This window comes from Pseudopipra pipra, chromosome 8, assembly GCF_036250125.1.
Source record: "Pseudopipra pipra isolate bDixPip1 chromosome 8, bDixPip1.hap1, whole genome shotgun sequence".
NCBI classification, from domain to species: Eukaryota; Metazoa; Chordata; class Aves; order Passeriformes; family Pipridae; genus Pseudopipra; species Pseudopipra pipra.
The window spans coordinates 5,923,961-5,951,838 of record NC_087556.1 but is presented as its reverse complement, the minus strand read 5'-3'; the positions used below and the strand labels follow the sequence as shown (position 1 = coordinate 5,951,838).

At 39.9% G+C, this 27,878-nt stretch overlaps 1 protein-coding gene across 3 annotated transcripts in view; it reads right to left on the bottom strand.

Moving 5' to 3' along the window:
* Nucleotides 1–27,878, bottom strand: part of JMJD1C (jumonji domain containing 1C) — a 155,934-nt gene that overhangs the window by 84,360 nt on the left and 43,696 nt on the right. For all 3 annotated transcript variants that reach the window (XM_064662341.1, XM_064662342.1, XM_064662344.1), the window contains exon 2: nt 21,543–21,707. In XM_064662341.1, the coding sequence (XP_064518411.1) occupies nt 21,543–21,707 (165 nt within the window). The remainder of the gene's footprint in view (nt 1–21,542; nt 21,708–27,878) is intronic.

Sequence of the window (27,878 nt, the reverse complement as noted above, 5' to 3'; positions counted from 1 at the left end):
AAAAATGCAGGCTGAGCAAAAGAAAGATATACTGATATTATTTTCAAGATCATACAAAAGACCCCTATACACTTCAGCCAAGGAAAAGAAAATTTTCCTTTGTATTTCTTGAACAATCAAAGACAGCATTTAAAGGGTTCTAGCTGCAAGAGTGCATTCTTAATGGCAACAACATCCCACCGAGTATCTATCAACAAATCCCTTTTGGATCAGAAAGGGAATCACAGGTACTGCAGTTTATTCTCCAACAATGGCTTTCGGTGTAAATAACAATATTTTTTCTTTCCAGAGTTGAAAAACGTGCTTGAACTCCGTGCTATACTGGTTTTAAAAAAAAATAAAATAAAAAAATCAATTGACCTGCTTTCACTTTTATTTGAACATACAGCATTATTGATATGAAGTTCTATAAAGGAGGAAAACATGGTATAGCCATCTTCATAATTAATGCTTTTTAACCAGAAAACTATTTTGGGCATTGGAAAGTAGAGCAGAAATTATATTTGAGGAGTACTAGGAATAAGCCTTATATAACTCCTGACCTAAAGTAAACATTAAAAAAAGTGATGCCTATATTAAAAACATAACTGATCACTTCTATTTTTATAGCACCAGTGATGGAACGGACGGATTCCATCCCTGATTAAAATTTAATATACCATGCATCAAGACACTACCTATGAAAATATAGTAAAAATCCATCCTTTGAATATTTTAATGTATTTAAAGTACTTTTACGCAGAACAACTATGAGACACTCTAAATTCTATGATATGTGAAATACTTTAAACAACTATGTCTCAGCTACAGTTATTAAATTACATCTCATATAATGCTCTCTGCCATATTCCACCATGGTATTTTGTAGAACTCCACAGAAATGTTCTTTTTCATCTGTCTTTTACTCAGCTTAGCTATAAAAGTAAACTTTTTAGTTTTTAGGAATTAGCATGTTCTGGACAATTCCCAGCACTGTGTGCAGGGTAATGAATAAAGATACATCACCTGCATTATTTAAAATTTAAAAATACTCAAGAGTTTGAGAATGATGGAAAATGCATAGTGAATCAGTGGGCCCCAGGTAAGGACCATCTCACTCTGTTGACAGAAAACCTGTTGGATCATCTCTAGGCTGGATTTTGAGACAACGCAGAAAGAAACAGTCATCCTTTCATTGCATATGCATCCTTAATTATCATTTTATTCAGTTAAAATGAAACAAAATTCTAAAGTTCAGGAACAGAGGACTGCAAATTGGCACAGCCAATTTAAACCTCCAGCCTCATTCAGACACAGGAAAACAAGATGTTTTCCAGTTTTTCCACGGCTGACTTTGCGACCCAAGTAATGGTTTTAAACGTACAGGTTGTTTGGTCTGTGATCTCCTGAACTCAAAATGGAAGCTGATATTACTGAAACTCCACCGTGTGGAAGCATACTGACCCCACAGAGCTCACCAGGCTAAGGGGAACTTCTGTATTTCACTTCCTAACCAAATGAACTGAATGAAAGAGCAGCAGGCAAGGGGGCCCCTGTCTGGAACTGCATGGATTCACCTACTCTACCACAATCTCTCTTCTAAAACAAAATGACAGCCCGGGATGAGGATCTTCTTCAGCTTCCACAGCTGAATCCCAAGTGCTGTGCTGCTCAGAGCTCAGTTGCTCCCAGGATCCCTGGCAGGCTGCCACACAACGCAAACCCACAAGACCTTGCTTAAAACCAACCTACGTCGTCAGATGCCTTTTGAGCTCAGCAGCCCGAAAACCTGTGCTGCAAGGCAACCACAGAGGCTGGAACAGTTTTTAACAGAAGACTGTTCAGACCAGTGCCTAGAAGGAGATAAAAGGCTATGTAAATGAGCATCATAATTATCTGGTAGGCAAGCTTTGGTACTCAGGATTCACAGGTTTTATTTTTAGTTCTGAAAGGAAGTATGCTTTTTATGGTCAATCCCAGTTGGCCTCTTTCTGCTTTCTGCTCTCTCACCACCTCAGCAAGAGGAATTACAGTACTTCTCGCTTCAGCTGCTCATCAGCTTTGCTGTAATGGTGCTGTGAAACAGGGATGAACTGGTACTCACACTGTTACTTACAGATTTGTACAGCAGAGGTGGCTGCAACCAGAGGTGATTTCATAATTCATTTCATACTCATGCTTTTTACAAAATCCTGGCCTTATGTTTAATGAACTATTTACTCAGCTCAAGCAGTAAATTCATTCACAGTATTAGGGATCTATCAGCCAGATTTGCTTTTATATAAAGAAAGTGCAAGTTCTATAGAAATGGAATGGGCACGTTAAGGAAATCTTTCTACCTGCAGACCCTCAATACCCAGAAATATTACTTACTTAGATTATAGCGTTTCCTCCTCATACAATCAGAAGTCTTTTTCTTTTCAAGCCACTGCACTTTGTTTTTTTGATTTTAAATGATTTTCTTCCAGCCAGAGGTTTGTGCTAGGGCTGCCTGTCCCCCTGCAGAGCAGTGATCAGTGGAGAGGCTCTGCTGTGACTCACCGTACCCTCAAATAACCTCCAGACTGTTCCGCCCAGAGCTGCAGCAGAACACGGTGGCTGCTGACTCAAACAGATGCAACACGGCCTCATTCCCTCGCAGAGCACGGTGCCTTCTCTGTGCCATTAAATATGATTCATACACAGCGCATTGCCAAAATCAAAAGAACAGATCAACATTAGCAGACAGTAAATTCTAAGTCTGCTCTTCTTTGAATATTACATGCAAATAACTGAGAATAATTCTGCGTATAGCGACTTGCCCTTCAACCTCAGTGAGGATGTTACAAATTTACCACCTTTAGTACAAACACACAGTCGGTTTGACCATATAAGCACCCAAAAGAAACATCAGAGATGCCTGACACCAAAGTCAGGGAAATATATGCCAGTGTTTTGCATCAACTGGTCGTTAATTAGCAGACTGTGGTGGAAGCACTGACATCAAAAGTCATTAAAACCACGTCCAAAAAACACCTTCAGATTTCACAGAATCTAACATTCATCTCTACCCCTCAGAAAAGGAGCCAATGCCTTTGGAAGAAAGGAGGACATGTGACAGAAGAGCTTTTGAGCAATGCTGCCAGACAGCATGGCATGAAGCAGTTCCTGTCTTGACAAAAAAGTCGCAGAGAGAGACAGACTTGGCTAATAATCCCATCCTTTTCAACCAGACAGGATGTGGTTCTACAATAAAGAGACACTATTGACTCCATTAACCTACAGTGCTGGAAACAAGTCATGAAAAATGTATGAATTTCCACTGCTCATTACCACCCTCTAAATAGCTGCTACAGGCTTACCTATCACTTGCAGTATTTTTCAAGAGAATACTGTAGTCCAGAGAGAGCAGCATTTCCTAACTCAATATATTTTTTTCTTCAAGAAAGAACAAATCTGTGAGTATCTGCTGATATATTTATGTATGATGAATTAGTCTCTTCCTATGGCATAATACAGACTCTCAAACTAGAAGAATCGATCTTGCTGTCTAGACTTTAAAGGTTTCACTAGAAAGGAGTTTAACTTTCAGTTTTCAGTGATATGGGGGGAGTGTCTGGAAAAGCAATAAATAACCAGGCCAGAAAATCTATTTTGGGATTGTTATTAATAAGGAGATCAGCAAATAATTATGTGTGGCTACAACAATTTTCTCCAGTGATACTTGAGATCCATACCATAACCCATGAATATAAATTTAGAACTCATTTCTTCACAAAAAGTCAGTCATCATTAAAGGATGATGTCACCTGTATGACCAATACATATAAGTCTTTAGCACTCCATGACCTCATAAATAGAAATATCCATTTATTTATATATCTGTGTACCTCTCTTTTTTTTTTTTTTATCCCTTTCCCCAACTTGGCCTCCATAAACTCAATTTGTGTTAAGTCCTCATGCTGTTTTGGCATTTAGCTCACTGAGCCTTTTCCTGCCTCTTTCTCTTTCTACAGTTAATAAGAATTTTGCAAATTAGGACAACCTGCATAATGTAATAAATATCAACTTACAACGGTTTTGCCACTAAAAACACAAACTGTCAGTATTTAACCTTCATAATGTATTTCTAAGAGTCACACTCATCAAGTAACTTATTCTCCTCTCATCCAAATAATGATCCTTTCTCTCTCAAACTGAAGATGAATAAGAGGCTTTAACATCGTGTTCAGCATCACAGGAGCGGGACAGGCTCTGGTAATACTTAAGCTCTGAGAAGTTCCAGGGAATGCTCCTCTTGGAGACTCAGTTAATTCCTGTGATGTGTCAGAGTACAGCACGTTGAGGATTGCACCACCAGCCTGGAATGGGATTCTGTGAGGAGTCATCTCCCATCCTGGCATACCTGAGAGCATCCCAGCACAGCCATGACTCACAGCCAGTGAGAGTCTCTGCCAGCCTCTCCAGCTGCACTGGGACAGGGAGACAGACAGAGTTGTTCAACCAGCCACAGCCCACTTCTTTTCACTGAGGGGCCTCCAGGACCTTCCTTAGCAGCCAGACAAAGCTGAAGGCACAGCAGCAGACATAGGAAAGGGCTGCTTTTCAGCCTTGGAGACTGCACCCTTGTCAGGTGACTGAACATGAGCTGCCTCATCCAAATGTGCCCTTCATCACTTCAAAGAAGCATCTTCTGGAGGCAGCTGCATACTGTGTGTCCTGTGAACTGCAACATGGCATTCACAAAAAGGGAGCTGTGAACAACTCAAACATCCTGTCCTCCGAGGCAAACCGAGACTGTGTAAAGGAGAGTCTCTCCTGCACTCCACAGAAACCACAAAGCTCTCGTTCCACTGTCCTTGGACTGACTCACATGGAGAGCACAGCTGTGAGAGGAGCACACACCCTATTGCAGGAGGCAGGTACCACCACCACGGAAACATAGCTGAACAGCACAAGAGGGGATGGACATCCAGGACAATGAATAAACACCAAATGGCTCTCAGGAATTGTAAAGGGAATAAGAGAAAAGGAACAAATGGCATGTTGGTATCTTGTGTCTATATTTGCGTGCCAACTTTTTTTGTCTAGATCATTATGGTTTCAAATTTCTTTACAAAATAAAGGTTACCGAAGCTGAATTCTCAGCAGACTGTGGAACCAGAGTTCCCACAAAGGGGGCACTTTGGGAAAGGAGGTATGAAACTAGTGAGAAATCTTTAAGGAGAAGAGTTCTAAGGAGCCCTGTTTTTAAGACAAAGCTCTAGCAATCAGGAGGTGGCAGAGGACAAGGTGTCTGTCCTCTGAGCCCTGAACCTGACCTTAAAGAGCATGTCCTGCACACTGCCCTGACAAACCACACTATGGGCACAGGATGCAGAAGTGTGGACTTTTTATCTATTATGGCCACAGGAAGAAACTCATCACAAGACTTATATATATCTGCATTTCCTTAGAAATCTAGTTAGCCTTGTCTAAAACCACTTCAGAAGAGCTGTATGGCTGGGAATGAAAACCTTTCTCGGCATTACATAGAGAATCATCTCCAGCCTGGCCGAGATGATGTCCCTACAGTCATGTCTTGTTAAATGAATCCTTGCACAAGACCTGGCAAAATGAGGAAGAGAACAAGGGATGAAGAGAAGACGAAGCTGGACAGTGTAACCCTTCAACATCATGTGTCTGAAGTGAGGAATTTGTAGGCATCACAGAAAAGGGGATCAGTGATTCCTCAAACCTGAATTAGACTGTGAAGAATTTGTGATACGATAACAGTGCTCTGCCTGTGACCATCACCCCAGTCCCTCAGTCTTTGTTATGCAGAAGTAGTGATGGGGGCTTCCTGCTTTCAGTTCTTCTTCCCAGAGCTCTGATGGAAGCTGCACATCACTGGTAAGCTGGGACTCTGCCCAAACAAACACATATACTCCTTTCAGTAGTCACTCCTCTATTCAACACACTACCTGGAATTTCAAGGCAAGGGATTCTCTCCCATTCTTCCCCCCAAGAATGGCAAAAATGACAGCATGAAAACACCACCACAAGAAAGCAAAAGGAAAAACCTACTGGACTTCTTCCTGTTCTGTTCTGACCTGCAGTCTTCTGTGGCAGCAACAATCCTCCTTTCAAAGGTAAAACGGAGACAACCGCTACCACCAGATATTCTCTGATTCTATTCATCTCAGCAAGCAGCACTTGTGTGCTCTGGTGAAAGAGCAAAATCATTTGAGCTACCTTCAGAGAAAAGAACAGGGAGAACAAAGACTCCCCCTTTTGACACCAGTGAGCTCCTGCAACGGTTCTCTGGATTTGGAAGATGACGACCTTACATTCTGGCCCTTACTTACCTGAAATAACTGTGTTTTAGTTCATATCTCATTCTGGGTACTGGTGGGCAAAGAGTGAACCAGTAACTTCTGGAGACTGAGTCTGATGTGTTAACAGATTCAATCAAGACAAACAAAAGCTGATGCTGAAACGGATGAAAAAAATCAAAACGAGCTGAAAAAATGGTAAATAGCACAAGTACACAGGATTCTTTCCCTGATTCCCCTCACACCCAAGGTTTTCTTTTCTTTGCTGATGAACTCCCAAATCTCTTTTTTCCCCTGCCAGCAGCCTTTATCCCAACACAAGCCCCTCATACAGCTCTAGAAGCATCAACACTGCTTGCAACTGTTATCAAACAGCAGCAGAGAACTAAACCAGGCTCCAGTCACAGGCTGGAACTGAACAGGAGCAGCTCGGGTAGAGAACTCTACTGCTTTCCCACCTCTCCTCTTACTGATGGTATCTCCTTTCAAACAGTGAGATACAACCTCCTATCTCAAAACACAGCAGTACATTCTGGAGGCAAAGGAAGAAGTGACTGAATCCTTTCTCAGCAGAGCAGCAGTCCCAGTAGAAAAATGAGGAATTACAGAACAACATATAGCCAAATTTTTGCGTGACTGCTAAAACCTTATCGAAATTGGAAATCAGACAAATTGATGGGGGGGAAGTCTTCTTTACTATATCTATGCCTATGGATCATAAAAAATGACAACTGACCTCACTCACCTCCTCTCACAAAACTACTCAAGAGAATGACTTCTCAATAATAAAATCGTAATTCCAGCCTTCATGGTTGAAAGTTGAGCCTAGAACTAGGAACAGGCTGCAAATCATTGCTTGCATGAATCTGTAAAAATTAATCAGATCTGTGAACTGCCCTGTTAATCTCAAAGCAGAGCACTGCTGAGTCCTTGTCCATGTGGTGGAAACTCTGGCCTTTCTCCATATACAGGGAGAAGATGGAATTTTTGCTAATGAATTTCATCACTTGGTCACAGTCAGGAACTACATTATTTTCCCAACTCCACAAGTGCTCCCACTTGCAAGCTCATTCCCTCAGAGGGTGACTAATGTGCAGGACAGTTCAATGAGCAGTAAAATGTAAAGAACAAAGAGAGCACAGGTTTTGTCTGAGTGGCAGAAGAGACAGAAATACGGTCTGGTGAACTCATCAAAGTCAATCAGAAAGGGGGAGGGTGTCTGGAGACTCAGTAAAGGTGGATCAAGGCTACAGACTCTGACGTGGGACACCCAAAACACTGCGTTACAAAAAAACAAACAACTCTGTGCACAACAAATGACTTGAAGAAAGGGATAAAACCAATGGCCAAGAATTCCAACAGTTGAAAACCTAGAGGACTGAAAATCACTTTAGAGATGTATTTTTTAACTTCTTATTTTCACTACTCTGATGGAAAGACTGTTTGAACACAACATTGCTTTAAAAAAACCCTCCAATCTGATCAGCCTTACTTATTACAGTTAATTTGTGGGTAGTTCATGCCTACCTCGGAAATGTAAAATAAGCCTCAGTTTCTGATAAACAAAAGTTACTGGTTTTATGTGCATACATGATTACCTATATTCTTTGGCTCCTCACAGTTTTGGATCATGGCTGAAAACAGAGCAAAGTGAGTATCTGCTTTGGCCTAATGGCTTATTTTCCATAAGAAATTTGATATAAACAGTTACTGGGTTTTCTCCATTTACTTTTTATAGTCAAAATGTTGTTGCTGGCCAACATAACAGTATTCAGGATTTATTGTGTTTTATAAATCTTGCAGTGACTTTCCCGTTATCTACCATCTTCATCTCTCATTTATGAAAATAAAAAGATCTTTTACTTCATTTCAAACACAAGTTCTAAAGGAAAGTAACAAAAATCTGGATTACATTAGTTGAAAGAGTTATACTGAAACTGTACCAAGAAGGCAAACTGCAGCTAGAATTTTAAAGTCACAATGACGAGTGCTAAGCCCCTGGTCAACACCAGTGAGAAAGCTCCATATATGTTAAAGAAAAACGTTTCCCCAACAGACAATAACTAGCTATTGACTACCTTTTATAGTGTAACAATGCCAAAAACATCCATGGCCAAGTAACAGACCTGTACTTTCTTTACACAGTTAAACTACACAGATTAAAAAATCCAACCCATCGGTTCTCGGTGTAAACACATATACTAAAACATATGCTAAAATACCATAAATATATAAAAGGGATTGTTTAGAGTCCTGTCAAACCAGGGAAAAGGCCAGTCTGTCTCCTCTGCTACCCAAAATTTGATTAAAATAACACAAGGACATGGTGCAGACACAGAACAGTTTCCAGCTTTCCAGTGTTCCGGGTAGGTAAGATGTCACACACTGCATCCCCAAAAGGCAGGCAGATACAAGAGCAGCCAAAAGACATCCAACAGCATTAACCTCCCTGTCTGGACGTGGGGAACAGTTGCCCTTCCTGCTTTCATTTGTACTTTATATGTGCATTTGTAGCATTTAAGGTCGTTTTGTCACTTTGAGAGGAAGCTTAGGTTAGATATTAAGGGGAGGGGTAAAAGGCACAATAAAAAGTACAGTAGTTGTTCTAATAAATAATCTAGGATACAATCCTACGTGTGCCAATAATGTCATTTGTATTGAAGGAACTCCAAGTACGTCTATCATTACAAGATTGTGCAATTGCAGCAGCCAAAGATGTCGAAATCTACATTCTACAGCAGTGGCAGTAATTTCAGAGGCCTGTGCCAAATCATGATTAATCACAGTTCACTGGGTATTTCGATAATAACACAGGAAAATAGCTTGGCATAGAAAAACCATATGATCAATTAAGAATGCCATCAAGCCCCCCAACAGCGTAACCCGGTAGTGTGAATACCACAGCGCTTCTATAGGCTGATTAACTGCCAAGATAGAGGTTTTATACATATAAAGGACAGAAAAACCAAAACTGTTAATAAGAGAGCATATGGAAAACTGTACAAATTCTTCCTTAGGAAAAGCTCATCTGAGATTATGCACTTTAAAGGAACCACGAACTGCTACACATTCAGACACACATCAGAGCCTGCATTTCTACCTCACCACATTTTGGGGGTGGAGGAAAAGCAGCAGGTTCTCTGTATACTGCACATACTGGTCAGGCTTATAAAAATCATCCACAATCTCTCCACCTACAAATCAAGTCAAACACATTTTTCTGCTACAACTGCACCAGTCAGTCCTGATTGATCAGATCCTGCTGCTGCCTGCAAACCTGATGGCACTCGGTGGATGTTCACACAGTTCTGCCTGTCTGGGGGGTGCCTGACAGAAGGCAGTTTGCTACTTGAGTTCTCATGCAATCTCAAAACTGTAACTGCTTTTTTTCCACATGACAGTATCTTACTACAAAGTGCAAAACCATCAATAAAGGCACCAGTTCTTAATAAATAAATTATACAGAGGTTCTCTTTTAGTTTTATGTTATTTCCAAGAAGATACCATTCCAGAAGACTTCTCTGACTTAATGTAATTCCCCCACAATTCTCCGTAATTGCCCCAAATATTTCTCTTCTCCCCTTATGAATTAACTACACCCTGAGTCTCAGAAGATGACTTTGCCCAAATACTTATGGCTCTACTTGTCAGTAAATGATCAATAGGTAATTCATCACCAGCTCTCAAATGACCTTGTAAAATGTGTCTTACCCAAGGAGTAAAACAGAATCTATTAGGTCTGTCCTAAGCAATTGAACAGAAGGAGACGCTCCAAAAGCTGGAGGTGATGCCCATTCTTCAGGATTAAAAGGATTAGCATCTTGCCTCAAACTTCAGGAAGGATCTGATCCCAGCAGTCCTGTAGCAGCAGTCCCCAGAGGTGCTGACACCTCTCCTCATACACTGCAATCGTGTACAACCCGCTGCTAACAAGATTCCTGGAAGGAGATGTGTTTTGGTGCATCTCCAAACCATCCTTTCAGGCAGCTACATAAGATATATACCCTGGCATTTCTGTAGTACTTTAGGAAACCATGATATGAAAAAGAAGTTGGTTTAAAATTTGGAAGCAATAAAAGAGTTTCATGAATAGTTTAGAATAAAGTACTATGAGTACTAAGAGCACTGTAATTTAGAATAGTAAAAGTACTACTGTAAGCAAAAGCGTATCTTTTATGACAAACAGAAACACTGGAATCAAAACCAAGAGGCTTTAGCTTGGGAGCAGAGCCTCACCAGAACACTGGTTAGACCTAGTACAGCCTATTCCAGACAAATACACCAAAATACATAGAACATTGTTCTCTAAAAAAACAATTACATTCTCAACGGCAAAAATTAATGCAAAAAAAATCTATAAAACTCATAAACAGATTTTTACTGTATTTATATTAATATAGAGCTTTATTATTATATTTTCAAAATAGCTAAATTCATCACCAATGATAAGAAGTACTATTCAGCTCACTTCAGGATTCAGTAAAATATTTTAGTGATTCCAAAGGCATCTGTTCAGTCAGCCCTAAAAATTAGTATTTTATTCCTTTTGTGATGGTACTAATATTGTTTGTAGCAATTCAGTATATGCATTTAAAATACCAGCAAAGTCTTTCAAATTAAATATGTAAGAATTTTTCAAAGCCATCTGAAACTAGAGCCATGAACAGAAATATAATTCTGCATCATTTATGAAAAGAAATGAGGTACTTACCCAATGTCTTAGACTCAAAATTGATGAGAAATTTCAAATTAAAATACTCGGTCAAGAGTTTTTCAGGATGATGCATTACACATAGGAATAGTTCATTTTTTTCTTACACAGTTCTATTCAAAATCTGAATGTTGAGAGGCTTCATGCAAATTTCTAACAATTGGTTAACTAATGGAGCAAATCTCTTCCATAAAGGAGTCAAAATGGAACACAACAGCAGCTAATAAAAGACCAAAAAGCTTAAAATACTGTCTTCTATCCATGACTGGTATAGACCCTATGACAGTCAGAAGGCAAAAAATAAACACTGTCTTGTTAATTGTGTTAATAATTCACCTGTCTGTAAATAAGAAGTCAGACTTACTCAGGGTTAGATGGTGTCTGCCATGTTTCTCTAGTAAAGTATTAATTTCTGCTAAAAGGTATTATTTTCAAACGAAGATCCATTCCCTAATCAATAGGAGCCTATTTTGATTGCTTACAAAGTCAGTCTAACAAATATTGTTCTGAAAATGTTCTGCTTTCCCAAGACTTGATGTAGCCCTATATTTTCAGTTCTTTACACTGATTCACTGTCTAGTATTAAAGATATTCTATGTAACAGCACTTTCATCAAGCAATACACACTAAATAAGACACGATACCTCAAAGAATTACCAGTAACCACTGTTGAGGTAACCTCAGGCTTTACTGCAAGGAAGAGCAGATGAGTTAAGGGAAACACACCCAAACACAACCCAAAGTTTCACTGTATGTCCTTCCCCCATTTACGTGAATATTCCACGCAGCAGATGGTAGAAAACCAGAAGTGTTCTAAAACCACGGAGATGACAAAGTGGCTTCTCAATACCTGATAAATTTTAAAAAAATGAAATAGTTTCAGTGTTGTTCCATCATTGGTTTAGGACTGACATCATCCTAACAGGACACACATTGCCAAGAGAAACACAAACATCTTCAGTTTAAGTTTTTGCTTTTTCTTTTAAGAAGTCATTGAAAGTGCCTTTGTCATTTGTAGCTCTTGACTCAACTTCCTGATTTGGCCAGCAGCTGGAAGGATGTTAATCCAAGGGTACGAGAAAGGAAGCGGTAAAACAATATGCTCTGAGCCCTGGGCTCTGCATGTGCACAGAGAGCAGGGATTTGGAACCCACCACAGGCAACTGGATGTGGCAGGTAAATAAAACCTGTATTAAATGAGCACAAGAAACATAAGGGGCTTTACTACTTGAGTGTTTGTTTTTCAAAAAAATATGCAGGATAGTTACTTTGTCAAAAAAATGAAGTTACCAGAAATGTTATGACACTAAAGATACAAAACACAGATTCTACCCCATCTATTCTCCTCATGCAGGTTGAATACCTGAAGCTGAAAGGCTGCTTCTGAACTTCTTTCCTATGTTCAGTTTTCTCCATGGAAGTTAAGACAAATTTAAAAAGTAAACATACCAGATGTAAAACATCAAATTGTTGCTAGAAAAACTCCAGCAGTGTGCGAGGTTGTTGTAGAAATTTGACTTTTCCTGTCCTCAAGAAACTGCCATATATGAAAAGAGATTGCTCATGATAAATATATCATGGACAGCCCATTTATAATGCTTTAGCACCTATGACAAAGAAGAAAAAAGGAGACAACTTTTTTCTCCAAGTACTTGATTTAGTCTGTTTTAGTGTAATTGAGGGCCTGCAACATCTGCCAGCAAAAGAAGTCTCTATTAATGGCAGCTAACTATCAAGATTTCATTTCAAAATCTTTTTCAAACACAGAGCCCTGAGAGCACAGAATGGCAAAATGAAACAAAAAAAGATATGTAATAAAACAGAAGTGATCAATACAAATCAAGTACAGACTGCATAATAGGAATAAACAACTGCACTTCATTCTCACGTATACCCCTGCTTAGTTCACAAGAGCTTAGGGTGAGCTACAAGAATATTTCTGTGTAACGAAGGAGGGAGCACGAGAGTGTTTACACACCCCAGGGGACATGGCCTCTGGATCTAACTCAAAATGAGGTGGTTTTAAGCCAAAGGACCAAAAAGGGGAGGTAGCAGCACTGTCCCTTTCAGCATCAGTGAGAGACCCTAGAAGCAACAGCTGCCTTGTTTATATGTCAGTAACAAAAATCCAGGTGGAGCTGAAGAATATGCTTTCTTAGTACCACCAAAAACGCTTCCTTCGGATTCTCAGCACTTTGCAAAATGCAGAACTTTTACCCTAAACCAGAAAAACGCAGGGTCTGGCCCTGACTGCAACATTTTCACTTCATGAATTTCACCTGGGGCTCCAATGTCTGAGCTCAGGAGAACACACACTTTCCACACAAGGCCCTGTGTCTGCACAGTCACACGTAACCCGCTGAAGTCCCTCTTAAAGAAAACGTGCTTCACATCTGGGGTGGGTTCTCCACGCTGCTGTACCATTAACCTGGATATTGAGACTTCATACAGACTTCACCATTAAGCCCAGAAGAAACTGCTGGAATTCTGGGGCAGGAGAACCAGAAACTCTAAATTATGCTTTCCATAACTCATCTTCCTCAAGTAAGCATGAAGAGAGCAGTGCTGCAGTGCTGCACAGCTGACAAGTCATTAATGCACAGAAGCAGCAGTGGAGATTTGAACAGTGGGTGACTTTCGAAATTAGCTGCCAAGTGGATTTGACAGGTGTAAAGCCCAGCTGCTCCTCCTGCCATCGTAAGGAAAACACTGAGCAGGAGCTGGCAGATGGAATTCTTCTGGCACAGCTTTCCTCATTCTGGACACTGTTGGGATGGAGGACAAGCACCTTGCTGACATACCTCCCTCACTGTACACACTCACAACAGGTATAGGTGAGGAGATATCTTTTTTAAATGTTTGTAACATATAGAGAAAAATATTGTCTTTGTGTGTTTCTCTCTATGTACACACACCTATAAATACACACCCACATGCATATACACATATTATAAATCTATACATTTTACACATAAGTCATAATTTATATAAATAACAACAAATAGACTGTGAGTGATGAGTCTGATGGAGACACACAAAAGACACTGCAGGCATTCAGTCATCTTCCAAAGTCCAAGCCCTGAAGATGAATTTCCAAACAACTGTGCCGAAATAACCAGCTGCACCCACCAGCCTGTATCCTACTCACCATGGCATCTCCAAAGTTGAGCTGATCTTTCTAACCCATTGAAATACAGACAGGTACAAAGCTTTGTTTTTTTTCAGCACAAGGAAAAATTTTGTTCTCATAAATGCTATGCAAAAAACCAAATCAAATACTTCTGACTTTCCAGTCAAGTCCAGAAGATCCAGCATGACTCTTGGCTTTTACACCCACAGAAGCTGTGCAGCAGGTCAACATTGAAGCTGAAGTGTGAATGCAGTTCAGATACACCCACAAGAACTCCCATCTCATGGACTGGAGTATAATCACACAGCAAACCCATTTAGGTTTCAGCAACAGTTATAAAAATCAATATTCAAGCATTTATCTTGCACTGAGCTCCCTGCAGCTGCAGCTTCAACTGCTCTGTTTCCAGTGCCGAGCTTGAACATGGAAACTCAGGAAGCTTTATGTCTGTCTTTTACAGAAAGACTCATAAATCACAGCCAGCATCTCACTGCTATCAGACTGCTGAGCAGAGTCACACTCACCTGGGTGCACTGCTCAGTTACAGCTGGAGGATGCTAAACAATACCTAGTTTTTTAACTGGCACAATCCTTGGAGAACAAGGAGAGGTGCTTTGCCAGCAGGGAAGAACCTGAAGTACAGAGACATCCAGGATGCTGTGACACATGGAAGCAGCTTTCTCTAGAGGAGCTGCCAAAATGGTAACTCCCAGGCCAGTATGATCAACATAACTTGTGCTCACAGTTATTTTAAAGTCTTGAAAATACTCCATTTTGCTTGGAATTCTGTGACTTTTATAAATGAATTTGACATTAAAAACTATTCTTAGCACAGCACTTAACTACCAAAAATACTTAATTTATTTTATATATGGAAGCATGCTTTTACCAAACTAAATCCTTTCAAACAAAAAAGGGTCTCCATTGCTTTTAAGTGCAAGTTAAACAGGAAGAAAATTAAAAGTAAGCCTGCCATTAGCCAACACCTCAAGATAAAAAACTCTGGAACAAACAATGCAGTAGTGTGAAGTGCACAGAAAGTATCAGGGTAACACAGAAAACAGCACTGCAGTGAGGCTTTCCATCCCATCCCTCATTTCCAGAGTGGGAAGCCACAGGACAACACCCATATTTCACAACAGAGCATCTGGGGAGGCAGATTCCAGTTTATTGCTCTTCATTTGGGACATGTCCTGGGAAGGTAATGGCCTCTCCTTAGAAGGCTGCAGGGAGAGCAGTGACTCCCAGTAAGCAGCAGTTCAAAAAAGGCAAGTGCCAAAGTACACAGGCGGGATGTGGTACTGCCTGAGCTGATGTTCTGTGGGAATATCACAGTAACGTGCTCTCCAGCAAAGTAATCTTTGAACCATCTCCAAGTGCTGTTTCTGCATGTTGCTGTCTTTCACAACGCAGCAAAAATCGGGTCATTTATGCTCTGCTGAGTCAGTTACTTAAATTTTCTCTTCCCCAAGCGCTAAACTCTTCGAAGAAGCTGACAGCTTCCAAGCACTTTCTCCTCTGTTGTATATATTTCATCTTTACCCCATATAAGCAAGGTATACAAGCACGACAATTTTGATGCAGGGAATGGAGAAGCTGAAAAAATCCACTATTAGTTTTTGACTGTTTTCCCTGGAAGCTACAGCACTTCCTCCCCTCAAATTTGAAATATCCTCAAGTTTTTACTTATTTTTAGGACTCAGGAGACCGAAGCCTGAGTCTTCTCTCTGCCTTACTTTCCATACACACAGTAATCCTTTGTGAATTGATTTCTTTTTACTGCTAAGTATTTTGAGTGTCTGCTGAGGATTTAATCACAGCATCTGACAGTGTATACCTCTATTTTTCATTGTGCAGAGAGAGAACAGGCTGCAATGAAGGGGGAACATCAGCAGTATCTACAGAAGCTCCTGACTTTGACAGGGATCAATCTGATCCGTGGGACCAACATATAAAAGAGTAACTTACTCAGAAATGTTAAAATTTAGATCATCCAGACAAGAAAACAAATCCTTGAGCAACTGAAAGAGTGGTAGTATATAACAGTAGAAACAGGAATAACAAGGGACCTGTTCTACTTTCCATTATCACGCCTAAAATAAAGAATTTGATTTGTCTCAGGCACCCCTGGAAGCCCTGTGGAAGCTTGTTGTTCAATCTGTGCAGTTTCTTCTTTAATCGTGACACAAATGCCAATAAACCGGCACTTTATAAGTATGTGCTTTATAATCCAGCACAATCAAGGCAGCTGAAGCAAAAATGCTGTCAAGCAAAAGGATTCTGCCACTGACAGCTGGGACAGAGGGGTAGGGAGGGAGGAGGGAAAAGGCTACATAAGGTCAGAGGACAAGTCTTATCTTCCACATGTCCACAAACACTCCTGCTCTTACGCTTCAGCCCCAAGTGCCCTGACACACGAACATATGGGCTCACTCACAGCCCCCCAGAACAAACACACCCACCACCATCCAGAACAAACCTCATCTCATTCTTCTGCAAGACAACCTCCTCATTAGCATGATGGTCAGGCTGAAGGCCCTCATTCCCACATGTGCCACTGGCACCGGCCACTGTAAATCAGCTCCAGATTCTCATAATGGAAAAGAGTTAGTCATTGCCAGCGAAGATCCACTCTTTGTCCCTGGTTTTGCTATAAGCCTGGCTAAAGCCCCATATTCTTGCAGAGCCCTGGAGAGGGTCCCAGGAAAGACTGTTCTCAAGCCACTGTTTTAGCAATGACTTCACTTATTCCAAGAAAGAGAGGACAGGCAAACAGACACATGCTCTTTTTTTTACTGCAGTGGGGGGGCGGACCGAGTTGCTCCTCCAGCCTTCCTGCCTTAAGAGATACCTTCAGGATCTCCTCATAAAAATGTATTTTAGTTTTTATCTATATATTTCTCAGAAACACACAATGGCAGGAGAACCAGTCCTTGCTGTATGCCACGGTAAATCTGTTGGTTGGACAAGGTGAGTACTGTAAAGCTAGTGAAGCAATGTCTTCACCTTCAAGCAACAGTATGGTTTTTTCTGATTTATCATCTAAGGATTCTGATTTATCGTCTATGGATTCTTATTTATCATCTATGGACTCATACTGAATTCACAAGCAGCACTGGTTTACAGGTGTAACAACAGGCAACACATACTTCACAAAACAAGCCATACCCAGCAGAATGCAGCAAACAGCCTGAGCCATCACCCTCCCAGGCACCCAGCTCTGCCCTGCCAGCTCAATGGACCACTCCTGTTTTTAGCATATAATACTGAGTCAAGCTGTTTCCTCCTTTGACATTTACCTTGCACAAGACCACCAGTTTCTTCCAGAAGGAAAAGGCCAAAATAAGACAAGATTTTTCCTTCTCTGTTCTACAACAGCCTCTTCCTTTCTTGTTGCAGAAGTTTCTCATGTGCACTCCCATTCAGTGCATTCACTTTTCCTTACCTCCAATTCTAAATCTTTTCTTTCCAACCTCTTGTATTCTCCTAGATCCTTTACCTGAAAGTATAAACTTGCCATAATCTATCCATTTTAAACTCCTTTTATCATAACTGCATTTTCTATTCTTTCCCTTCCAGGATGGTAGAACATGCTCCTTAAAACGCTTGTGTGAAATGTCTTTCTTTTATTTCTATCTGTAAACCTCCAATAATAAATTTTCATTTAAGCACATCATTCAAGTTTCCAAAACTCTCTTCCCAAACAAAATTATTAAGAAAAAGACACTCAGTCCACACCTTCCTGTGCCTAAAAGTGAACTGCTAGCTATGTTTCTACCATGGTGTCCTCTCCTAGTTAGTCTATCACTTTAAACTTTTCTTTCACGTTATTCTGTTATTCTCTAAAACATCTCTAGCTGCTTCTATCCTTTGTCCTCTCTTTTTCTCCCTCTACACTTTATTTCTAGATATTGTAACATGCAATTAGAGACACAGTAATTAAATTCAAACTGACAGCTCATAGAAGCATTCTGTTCTGTCCACATTAAAACCTTGGCTCCAACTTGTCACCCTACCCACACATCTACTTCCATCTCCCCTCTTGGCTGCTGCAGAGTTACCACCATACTCCTAAGACTTCAGACTGAATTATATTATAGGCACGATTTTATCACTGATCTCTAACATCCTAGTGCCCAAACTATTTCGACATCAGGGAGATTAATTTACTCCCCCTAAAATACAACTATTCTTTATCAACCTGCAGGTCAAAAATTTTTATTCATCACCTGAATTGCTTCAAAGTTGTTTCTGAGAAATTAAAAACCAAATTTTCCCTCATTTTTGCAGTACTGGTGATTCCCCCGAAGCCCATCATTTTGAGCCCATCACTCCCCTCTCTTGGTACCTTTGTTTTCCAACCTGAGGGGATGCCTTCACTTTCAGCACCTTATCTGGGCTACTTTTCTTAATCCCTTGATGTGGAAAGGCACACCATTCACTTCCACTACCTATACTGCTTAAGTTTTCAAAATCCATACTTTTGTTTTTCCCTTTGCTAACCCTTTGGCCAGGAAGTTTGCTCCTGCACTGACATCTGTAAATCATCTCTATTACTTAAGGTAAACACCATGAGAGAAACTAAATGCAGGGAATAATCTACCCCTCTTCTGTTACTCAGTTTCTAGACAAGGAGAAAGAGGTCATACTTCTGATTTCCTCCCTTTCTCAGGAGGGAAAGACTGACTAAAGAGCCTAAAATCTTAAAGCACAGTTACACAAGGTCAGTGGATTCTGTGCTTTCAGGAACAGCTACACCTCAGGCATTCAGGTATTTTAAAACAGCAACATTTGTGACCAACTTGCATTCTAGAAGTTTTATCTATAAAGGGGAGATTCATCCTATCCCACAGTTGAGTGATAAAAGCAATCAGTAATTGTGAAGTACACAGATACTAACCAGACTGATAACTGCCCACAGAAAGCCCCACAGCATCTGACTGAGCTTGAACACCACACAGTAAATACAGAGTACATAATCAAAGCAGAACATAAGAACTTTTCATTCACTCCACTAAAAGCAAAGATTTGGGAGAACTACTACATAAAATACACTTAAATATTGCTTTGCTGCATTTACATTAGCATCCAAAATAATGTGTACTAGAAACTTTTATTTTGGTATGATTTCTTTTCAGTATAGTTCACATGCATGGGGAAGCCTGAGACATTCCCTTTAAGAACTACAGCAAGACTCAACTCTTCCAAAATGAGTGCATTATCACATCCACACTTGGGATTTCACCAAAAAAGTAAAATATTCCTATTGCTGTTTGGCAAATTAAATTTTATCACTTTTTTCATGCTTTCCCATTTTTAATGTCTTGTTTCAGAAAACAAAGGAAAAAAACACCCCACAACCAAAGAACACCTTCAGAGAGATCATCCCCTCCACTGCACCACAGTGTTCAGATAGTGTGGAAACAAAACCCTGAAGTTCTCTGGCAATTTGAGCACCTTCACTGTTCCCAGGCATGGTGTGCTCAGAGGAGCAATTGATACAGAGCAGAACCTTGGGAGGGCTCTGTGGAAGGCATCTGCTCTAACTAGAGTTAATATCCTGTATCTGCACTTGACTGGAATGGATGACTAGAGGGTTTGACTCAGAAAACAATTGCTAGAATATCTGCAGTCAGGCCAAGTACAAATGCTGAGAACTTGTCAACTTTAACATCTGGAAACTGTGACCCAACAAGCTATTTGAGCCTCACTTCAGCCGCTGTGATTTCAGGTTTTTAACTGCAAAAGCAGGAGGGAGATCTTTTGCAAATCCTCCTTTTCACGCCTATCAGCTGCCTCAAGAATGTAAACACTAAAAAACAATGAAAGAATAAGATGGAAGAAAAAAAAGTTTCTGCCTTCTGCTGGACCAGCACAAGTTTGATACAAGTGTCTACTGGGAGAAAGGTTTGACTAAAACACTTTCACACATTAGCAAATTAAGACAAATTAATACTTATAACTTGAGGACAGGATCAGCAGCCAGACTAGAAATATACCCCTCCTAAACCCAAGAAGGATCTCTATCCTAGAGGGTGAGATGAAAAGTGTGTAAAAGAGCAGAGTACTTAGATACCAAGTTCTAAGTTCCTAACAGGTCTTAAAATACCCATCTCAATCAAGGAGAGATGGGTGGCTTCAAAGAGCAAATTACATGACTCCCTGAAACTAAAAATTCTTGCTCAAGGATATACTAACATGAAACAGAAAACCTGCCTTTACAAGCAAACATATGGATCAGCCTGTACATCCAGAAAGTTTGGCTTGCTTTGCTCCAGTACATCAGCACAGACAGACAAGCTGAGTCATGCAGGAATATTCACTGAGGAGGAGGTAAGTCCGTCCTAAATCTACGGCTTTCTAGATCAGACAGCTTCATGACCTTTCAGCAAGACTGTTCCAACCACAGCTCCAGAAAAATAATCACATGACAGCATTTCCAGAAGTCCATCCAGTGCTCAGAGACAAGAATACGAAGGGTATTGAAAGGAAATGCAGACACAGCAAAAGCTGGAAGGAAAAAAATACCATCTAAAAATATCATCTAAATTCATTAGACCACAAGTTTCTAAAAACCCAAGACTGAAGTCACAGATATTAGGCTTATTATCAAATATATCTAAGACTGCCCTTCACCATTTTGACAAATTTGTTAGAGTCCCCTTTTACCCACCAGTCTGTGAGAAATCTTCCCCAACTCCACACATTGCAAATGATCCAATATAGTAGGTTCCCAAAATCTCAGATCTATATGGCTCTTCTGAAGACTTTGACAGCACTACTAGTTTCTTTGGAGAAAAATGGAATACATGTTTATTGCTTATTGGATTATCTCATCAGATCCTGAGTATTCCTCAGGTTTATCCCAAGGCATGCCACAAATGCACACAACCTCCCAGCAGTTCACTCACAGCTTTAATGCTTGGGCAGCAATCCAGCAAGGAGGAGAGTCACAAGCACCACCTCATAAAACAGGCAAACAATTACCACTTACTTCATTAATCTCTTCTCATCTTTCTGAACTCTGACCTGAATTTCAGATACCCTCAGCTCCCACAGAGAAGGTACAAGCTTAAGGGTTTATTTTTCACTTTGGTTTCAATCCTCCCCAGAGCAGTAAGATGTGTTCCTGATAAGTTTATATTTGTAAGATGCTTTAACTATGTAAAGTGACATTAATTCTGTTATGTCACTCAGAGACCAGTTTTGCAGTGCTCTCACCTGATTCAGAAAGCAAAATGAGTGACTATTGTCACATCACTCCACCCCTCCAACATGAACATGTTTTACTAGTATTTTCTTTTTCTTACCCTCCTCCCACTCCATGCTCACCACTTTCCACCACCACTTGAGTAACCTAGGCAGCTTCCTAAGGACAGAATCAAAAAGATTAAAACAGTTAGTAAATACAATTGCTCAAGTATCTTACCAATGCAGGCCATTGAATTTGTTTGATCTTTGATCCCTGAGTCTGGCTTGGGTCCTTTCTTTTCGCCCAGACCAGCTGGTACTCCACCAAGAAGGTTGCAAAATCTTCATAAACTTTAACCCACTCTCGTTTTTCCCATTCAAGGTCATCAAATTCCACGTATACCTGGGGAAATTTAAGAAAGGAAAGGACATACATTATTGCATATACACAGCATGTGTATCTATGTGCACTTTTGAAAGCACATGTTTAAAACTTTAATGTAAGAGTCTTTTATTATGCATTTTAATGTTATGGTATTGAAGTTATATAATCAGTACCTGTATACCACAGAAGACATTTTTCTTGGCAGTGCAGTTGTGCTAAAGGGAGGAGAGTTACATTTGCTAGAACACTACAATTAACATGGAACATCTTATCTCATTAATGAAAAGTATTACATCAGGTATTTACAAGTAGCATTCAAGTAATACATACAGCTGTTTACACATCAGGAAGTTTTAAGAATAATTCTCATTCTCAGTTCAAATACGTGTCACGTAATACAAACCAACCAAAGAAATGGTTTTAAGGGCAGGGGGAAAACAAAGCCATTTGGAACAGCACCAGAAAGGACATCCTGAGCCTGCAGACTCTGCTACTACAAGCAAACCCAACATACCACCTACAGAGGCAGCTCAGTTTCCTGCCATTGCTGTCCTGGAATCTCACTCAAAAAAAAACCCCAAAAAAACAACAACAACAAAAAACAAACAAACAAAACCCCCCAAAAAAACAAACAAAAAACCAAAAAACCAAACAAACAACAAAAAAACCCAACAAAAAAAAAAAAAAAAAACCAAACAAAACCAAACCCCGAAACAAACAAGCAAAACACCACAACCACTTTTTGTTTCCAGCCAAATTTATTTAGACCCAGTTTGCAACTATTTGATCTTAGGCTATCCCCTATCCCTCCCCAACACATTCTTAGAGAACAAACACACCTCCTCCCCTCAGTTGCACTCACCAAGCTAAATCCTCCAAACCTTTTGTCTCCTCTTGGGAAGGGAAGAGGGAACTTAGAGCTATCCAAAAGCTACCTACCTTACCAAACATGACTATTCTAAAACCATTACATTTCAAAACTTACAGAATTTATTTTAAATTTAAAAAAAAAAATCAACATAATAAGTTGTTCTCTTCTCCAAATTATGAGAAATTTCCTAAGAAAAACCAGCTGGCAACACACAAAAACATCACTGCTTGTCAGTGGGGAACTGGAGAAGAAGGGAAGATGCTTTCCTACCTTCCTGAATTTCAGCTCTCTGCCACACGCAAGAGAACTTCTCAAACTGGAGTTTCTTCCTCTATCTGCTTTTGAGAACTTAAAATCACCGTCACAGAAATATTCTTCTCTTTTAGCTCTGGTTAATTTTAGGCCTGCAGCATACTTCCTCGTCTAGACTTTGTGTCTCACCCTTCCCAAACGTGTACTACATAGTGCTCCTCCTCATCTTGTCCTTCTCCCTTATGAGGACACAACTTAAATTTGCACCGAGCCACTTCTCACTCTTGTATCAAAATTCATCATCCCAGTTTTCCCCCACAGATACTTTTAACCCATATTACTCCCCTTCCATTCCTGCACACCTTTTCCCTTCCCTCTTTAAAGCACCAGATCAAGATAACTTAACTTATATTGTATCTTATGATATATCTTTTATATATATAAATCATATCTATATATATCTCTTAAGTATATATAATATCTTACATATAACCCAGATGACTGGGTCAAGGTAGATCAGTTCAGTTGTCTGCAAAAAATACTGTTCCTCCTTCATTTTGCATGGGCAGAGCTTTCCTTCTGCATTCACCACCTCAACATCTGGAATTTCTGCCATTTGCCTGCTGCCTCTCCTCCCACATTTCAATTACCCTGGCTGATCAGTCATCTCTGCATCACCCTATTAATCAACACACAGCTACTCTTTTACCTTTTCCCTTTGCCCATTTCCCTCACTGACTATCAGGAAACTACTGCTAGTCTTTGTGGTGGTGTCAGAATCCGCCCCACAGTAAGAGTCTGCACCTAAAATGATCCTCTCACTTCAACTATCATCTGTTATGCTAACAAAGCAAGGGGAAAACAGCAGCAAAAACTCAAAATTAAAAATTGGAAGTTGACTCCTTTTACCGAAAAGCACTTTTTAATAACTTAATTTCTATAAATTAATTTTAAAACGCATAATAAAGTTGCAGAATAATAATTTCTTAATGAAAACGAAGTTAACAGCAAACAGAGTAATGATTTAAAGCACTGGCAGGAAACCACACCGTATCTCAAATCATCTTTGGTAGCAGCATCTTGTATTTGCAGCTACTTCAAACCCTTATGGAGAGACATTTATTTCTAAATTTTGGCATTTGATCAATTGTAAGACAACCTTCAGTGACGGTACAGTCAAAAATCATTCTCTAAAGTCACCTTCTTCCTGGCCTCTCCTCCTGCAAATTCCACTTGATTTTTCTGGACTGGTCAAATAATTTTATTTTAGTATCTGGAAAGGCACTTCCCTTGGGTAATCCATAACAAGGTGTAAGAGGTTAAGCACCAGACCTCACACAGCAGCAGATTTGAAAAAAGGAGGCAAGGGGAATGAAGTGAATAAATATTTTTGAAAAACACAGATAAGTCTAAGGCAGAATTGGCAGTTTAGCAACAGCCACACTAAAACATACTGTATCTCCTGGACACTGGCCAGAACTTGTGGATAACTGTGACACAATCCAGTGTTTGTGTGCGAGTTCTGCACCCCAAACAAACCGAAATCCGGTGGAAGGGCGGTGGGAGTTCCAGCCCCGCTCTCTGCAGAGTCTCCTGGCACCGTATAATTAGATCTTCAAAGGAGCAGTTCCAAGGAAAGTGGAGAATGGAGCATGGCACAGAGCCAGGCTGCCAGTGCCCAGGGCACCATATTCTGCCTCTGGTACGATACACACACAACCTTACTTGGGAATTACTCCTGCCAGCTTCCACCACCCTCAGGTCTCCATGCCAAGGCTATTAACTATCTGCTGCCTTTTCAAAGTTCATTTTGGAAACGCAGAGGCAGCAACACAGGCAAATGCAGAGCCCAATCATTATCCATTCTCTGTTTTGCTAGGAAATTAATTTTTCCAAACAGTAAAGCCTCTGAAGAACACAGGCTTCCCCTTTCCCTACCACATGGAGACAAGCAGGATCCCAGGCAGCACAATTTATGAAAGGGAGTAAAAAGGGGAGAGGATGAGGAAAGGAAGTGATCCAGCAACCTATGCCAACAAAATAAAATGTGGAGCCAAAGTTAGACCCTCTAAGGAGTGCAAAGGCTGAAAATACTTAATCTTTTTTGCTTCACTGACAGAACTCTGTACAGCAAGAAACTCTACCACATTTGCCTCCCGAAGAATGAATGTTGATTTTGAGATTTTTCAGCCAAATTTTGGTTCCTTGCCTTGTCAGCTGTTTGTGAAGAGATATTATATGTCTGTGTTCCCAGAGTGGCTGAAGTACTCTCACCACGTATGCATTCACTTGCATAAAAAGGAGAAATTCCCACTGGGATGATATTATATTTATAATTGGCATCAATGTGCTAATTTTGTAACTCACTGCTATTTTCCAACAGGAAGCAGCATAAGCTTTTAGCATGCTTTTCCAAGTAAAGCAAGACAACAAATTTATTTCCAATGGAGTCAGCCAAACAATTGCAACAAAATACTGCTGTTTCAAAGCCCAAACACAACAGCCATGGTGAAATTCTCCACATGCAGCGCTGTGATCCAGAGTTTTCCAGTCACTTCTGCTCCAAATAAATAAGGTTGACCAAACGAATTCTGAAACATTTTAAAACTGTCAGGACACCAACGCTGATTTCCAGCAAATTTGGCTTAAAATGCTAAAAAGCATAGTTCATGCATCTTGCACTTTCTTAAAATGGTGAAATAGCAACCAAAGACAACAAGAGGGACTTTTGTTTAATAATGTTGCTCCTTGCTACCAAAATCTCCTGAGTCTTTCACATCAGCATTTCACAGTCGCTCCACATTAAAATAAGTCACTAAAAAGAATTTTAAAATGCATTGGCATTGCCCATACAGCCTAAAAGCACTTGAAACAGCTGAAATAATGGCAATAGATTGGTCTTAAACCATCAAACATTTTAGGATTAAAAGATGGGGTTTATTGCCTCCATGTATTCTTAAAAATAGCCACTGCAAATCAGACATGTTCATTCACTAATACTTGTAGTCTAGAAAGTATTTAGCTTTGACAAAGAAATATTTAATGTACAGTGTATTTTTTTATCAGGGGCGAGTAGACACTCACAATGCCAGAGTAAGTCTTCAGAAGACCTGAAAATGTTCTTGACAAAACTGGTATTCCACTATTTAAGGACCATAACAGCTTGTCTCTAAAATGCAAGGGCCCTGCCTCTGACTCTCAAGCCTAGAAAAAGGGCTGCAGAATCACATAGATATTTTACAGGAAAGAACTCTAGAAGCTCCTTAAAAGATGGGACAAATTAGTACTGTGGGTTATTTTATGCTATTTCAGCGCTTAAAGCAAAATATGAAATTGTTTGGTCAAATGTTCAAATTTGCACATCTGTTTTGATTACTTGTGCAAAGTAACAGAAGTTTAATGACAGAAAATCTAATTTTCCATTACATGAGGAGAGTTCTGCTACTTTCAGATGAGCTGTGGAAGTCAACTCCTTTACAAATCCTCGAAGATTAAATCCTGTTTGACATATCCTACTACCACGAAACTTCCTGCTGATAATTCTGAAAACCTAAATTCTCTGTTTATTCAAAAGAAAATGAAATGGGTGTAGTATCCCAGAAGCAGTCCTCAGTTATAACCTGGAAAGTTGAAGTGTACAAAAAAAGAGACTAGTTCATTACCTACAAGGTATTAAGCCTCTGCTGCTTCAAGATTCACAACTGCTTTGAAACCTCCTTATTTCTGTGGCACAAAATGGTTCCGGGCCTGTCCAGCAGGAAAGGATCAACACTTCTAAACCACTGAAAGACCCCACCTAACAGCATCCAACTACAGTTCCTCTGAGATGCAGAGGTAAGTCCTCTAAAGCCGTTATTCTCATTACTGAGGGAGGAATAAAGCCTGCAGCCTCGGGATCATCTGCTCAAAATTTGTACAGCTATAGAGAGGAGCCTGTGTCCTTGCTGGACACACAGTGACAAGCTGAGGACACACTTACACCGCCAATATCACTCAATACACTTTGTGGGAGGCAAAATAAAGAAAACAACCTGACTAAACCAGGTACCCACTCGCTGGGAGACACGTCAAATACGTGCCACGTGCAGGAGGGAACAGCACCAGATGTAGCCAGTACATGCTCTAATAAACATGGATTTTCCAGGTAGCTTCCCTATATCAAGCTTTAAAACATAAAAATCCTACAAACAGAGAGGGCCTTGAAACAAAAACAATTATTTATTTCCAGCAAACAGTAGTCTCAAGATGTATTACGGCGTAATAAACACAGAAAGGATCCACATGTACAGTTTGTGGCTCATTTACAAGCCTAATTCTGAAGTCCCTGAAATGCATGCTTGAACACTGACAATAAAGTAGCTTTGGCAGAAAAAATATTCAGCAAAAAATGGTTGCAAAGCTAAAGAAAAATACCAGTACTATTGCAACAGCCTGCTGCAGTCTGTAGCTTGAATTGCTAAGCAACCAGCACATCATGTAGAGCACAAAGTAGAGGTTGAATTAAAGATAGAATTAAAAAACTATCCTTGGATGCCCCAATGCCATCCTTATAAACAAAGAAAAACATGGAAAAGCATAAACTATTCAATCATAGCAACAGTTAATTAAAGTATACAAATTAGACAAAAACTTTCTGGTCCTTCGGGCTTAAAAAAAGAAAAAAAATCTTTCAAATTCTCTTCACCACCACACATCGTAGGAAACTTTCACTACTCCTAAATTTCTTAATGTTCATTTCTAAAAACAATTGTTCAACAGCAGACATACTGTAGAAAGCCCACACATTCAATTTAAAAATAGGGGGATTTTTGTTTTTGAATCAGACATGATTTTAGATAAGGTGAACTAAAAGCCAATTTAAAAACTTCAGTGATTTAGATGGCAAGTTGAAAGCAGTTCATATGTGCATATACACACATTTTTATTGTTACACTAAAAAGACCAGCACCTGTCATATAGTGAGGTTTCATTACAGCTGTCTCAACTTGAAAAAATTTAAAAATTTAATATATACTTATTTTCAATGCAAATATTTTCAATTTAAAAATATATACCATTTTAAAGCA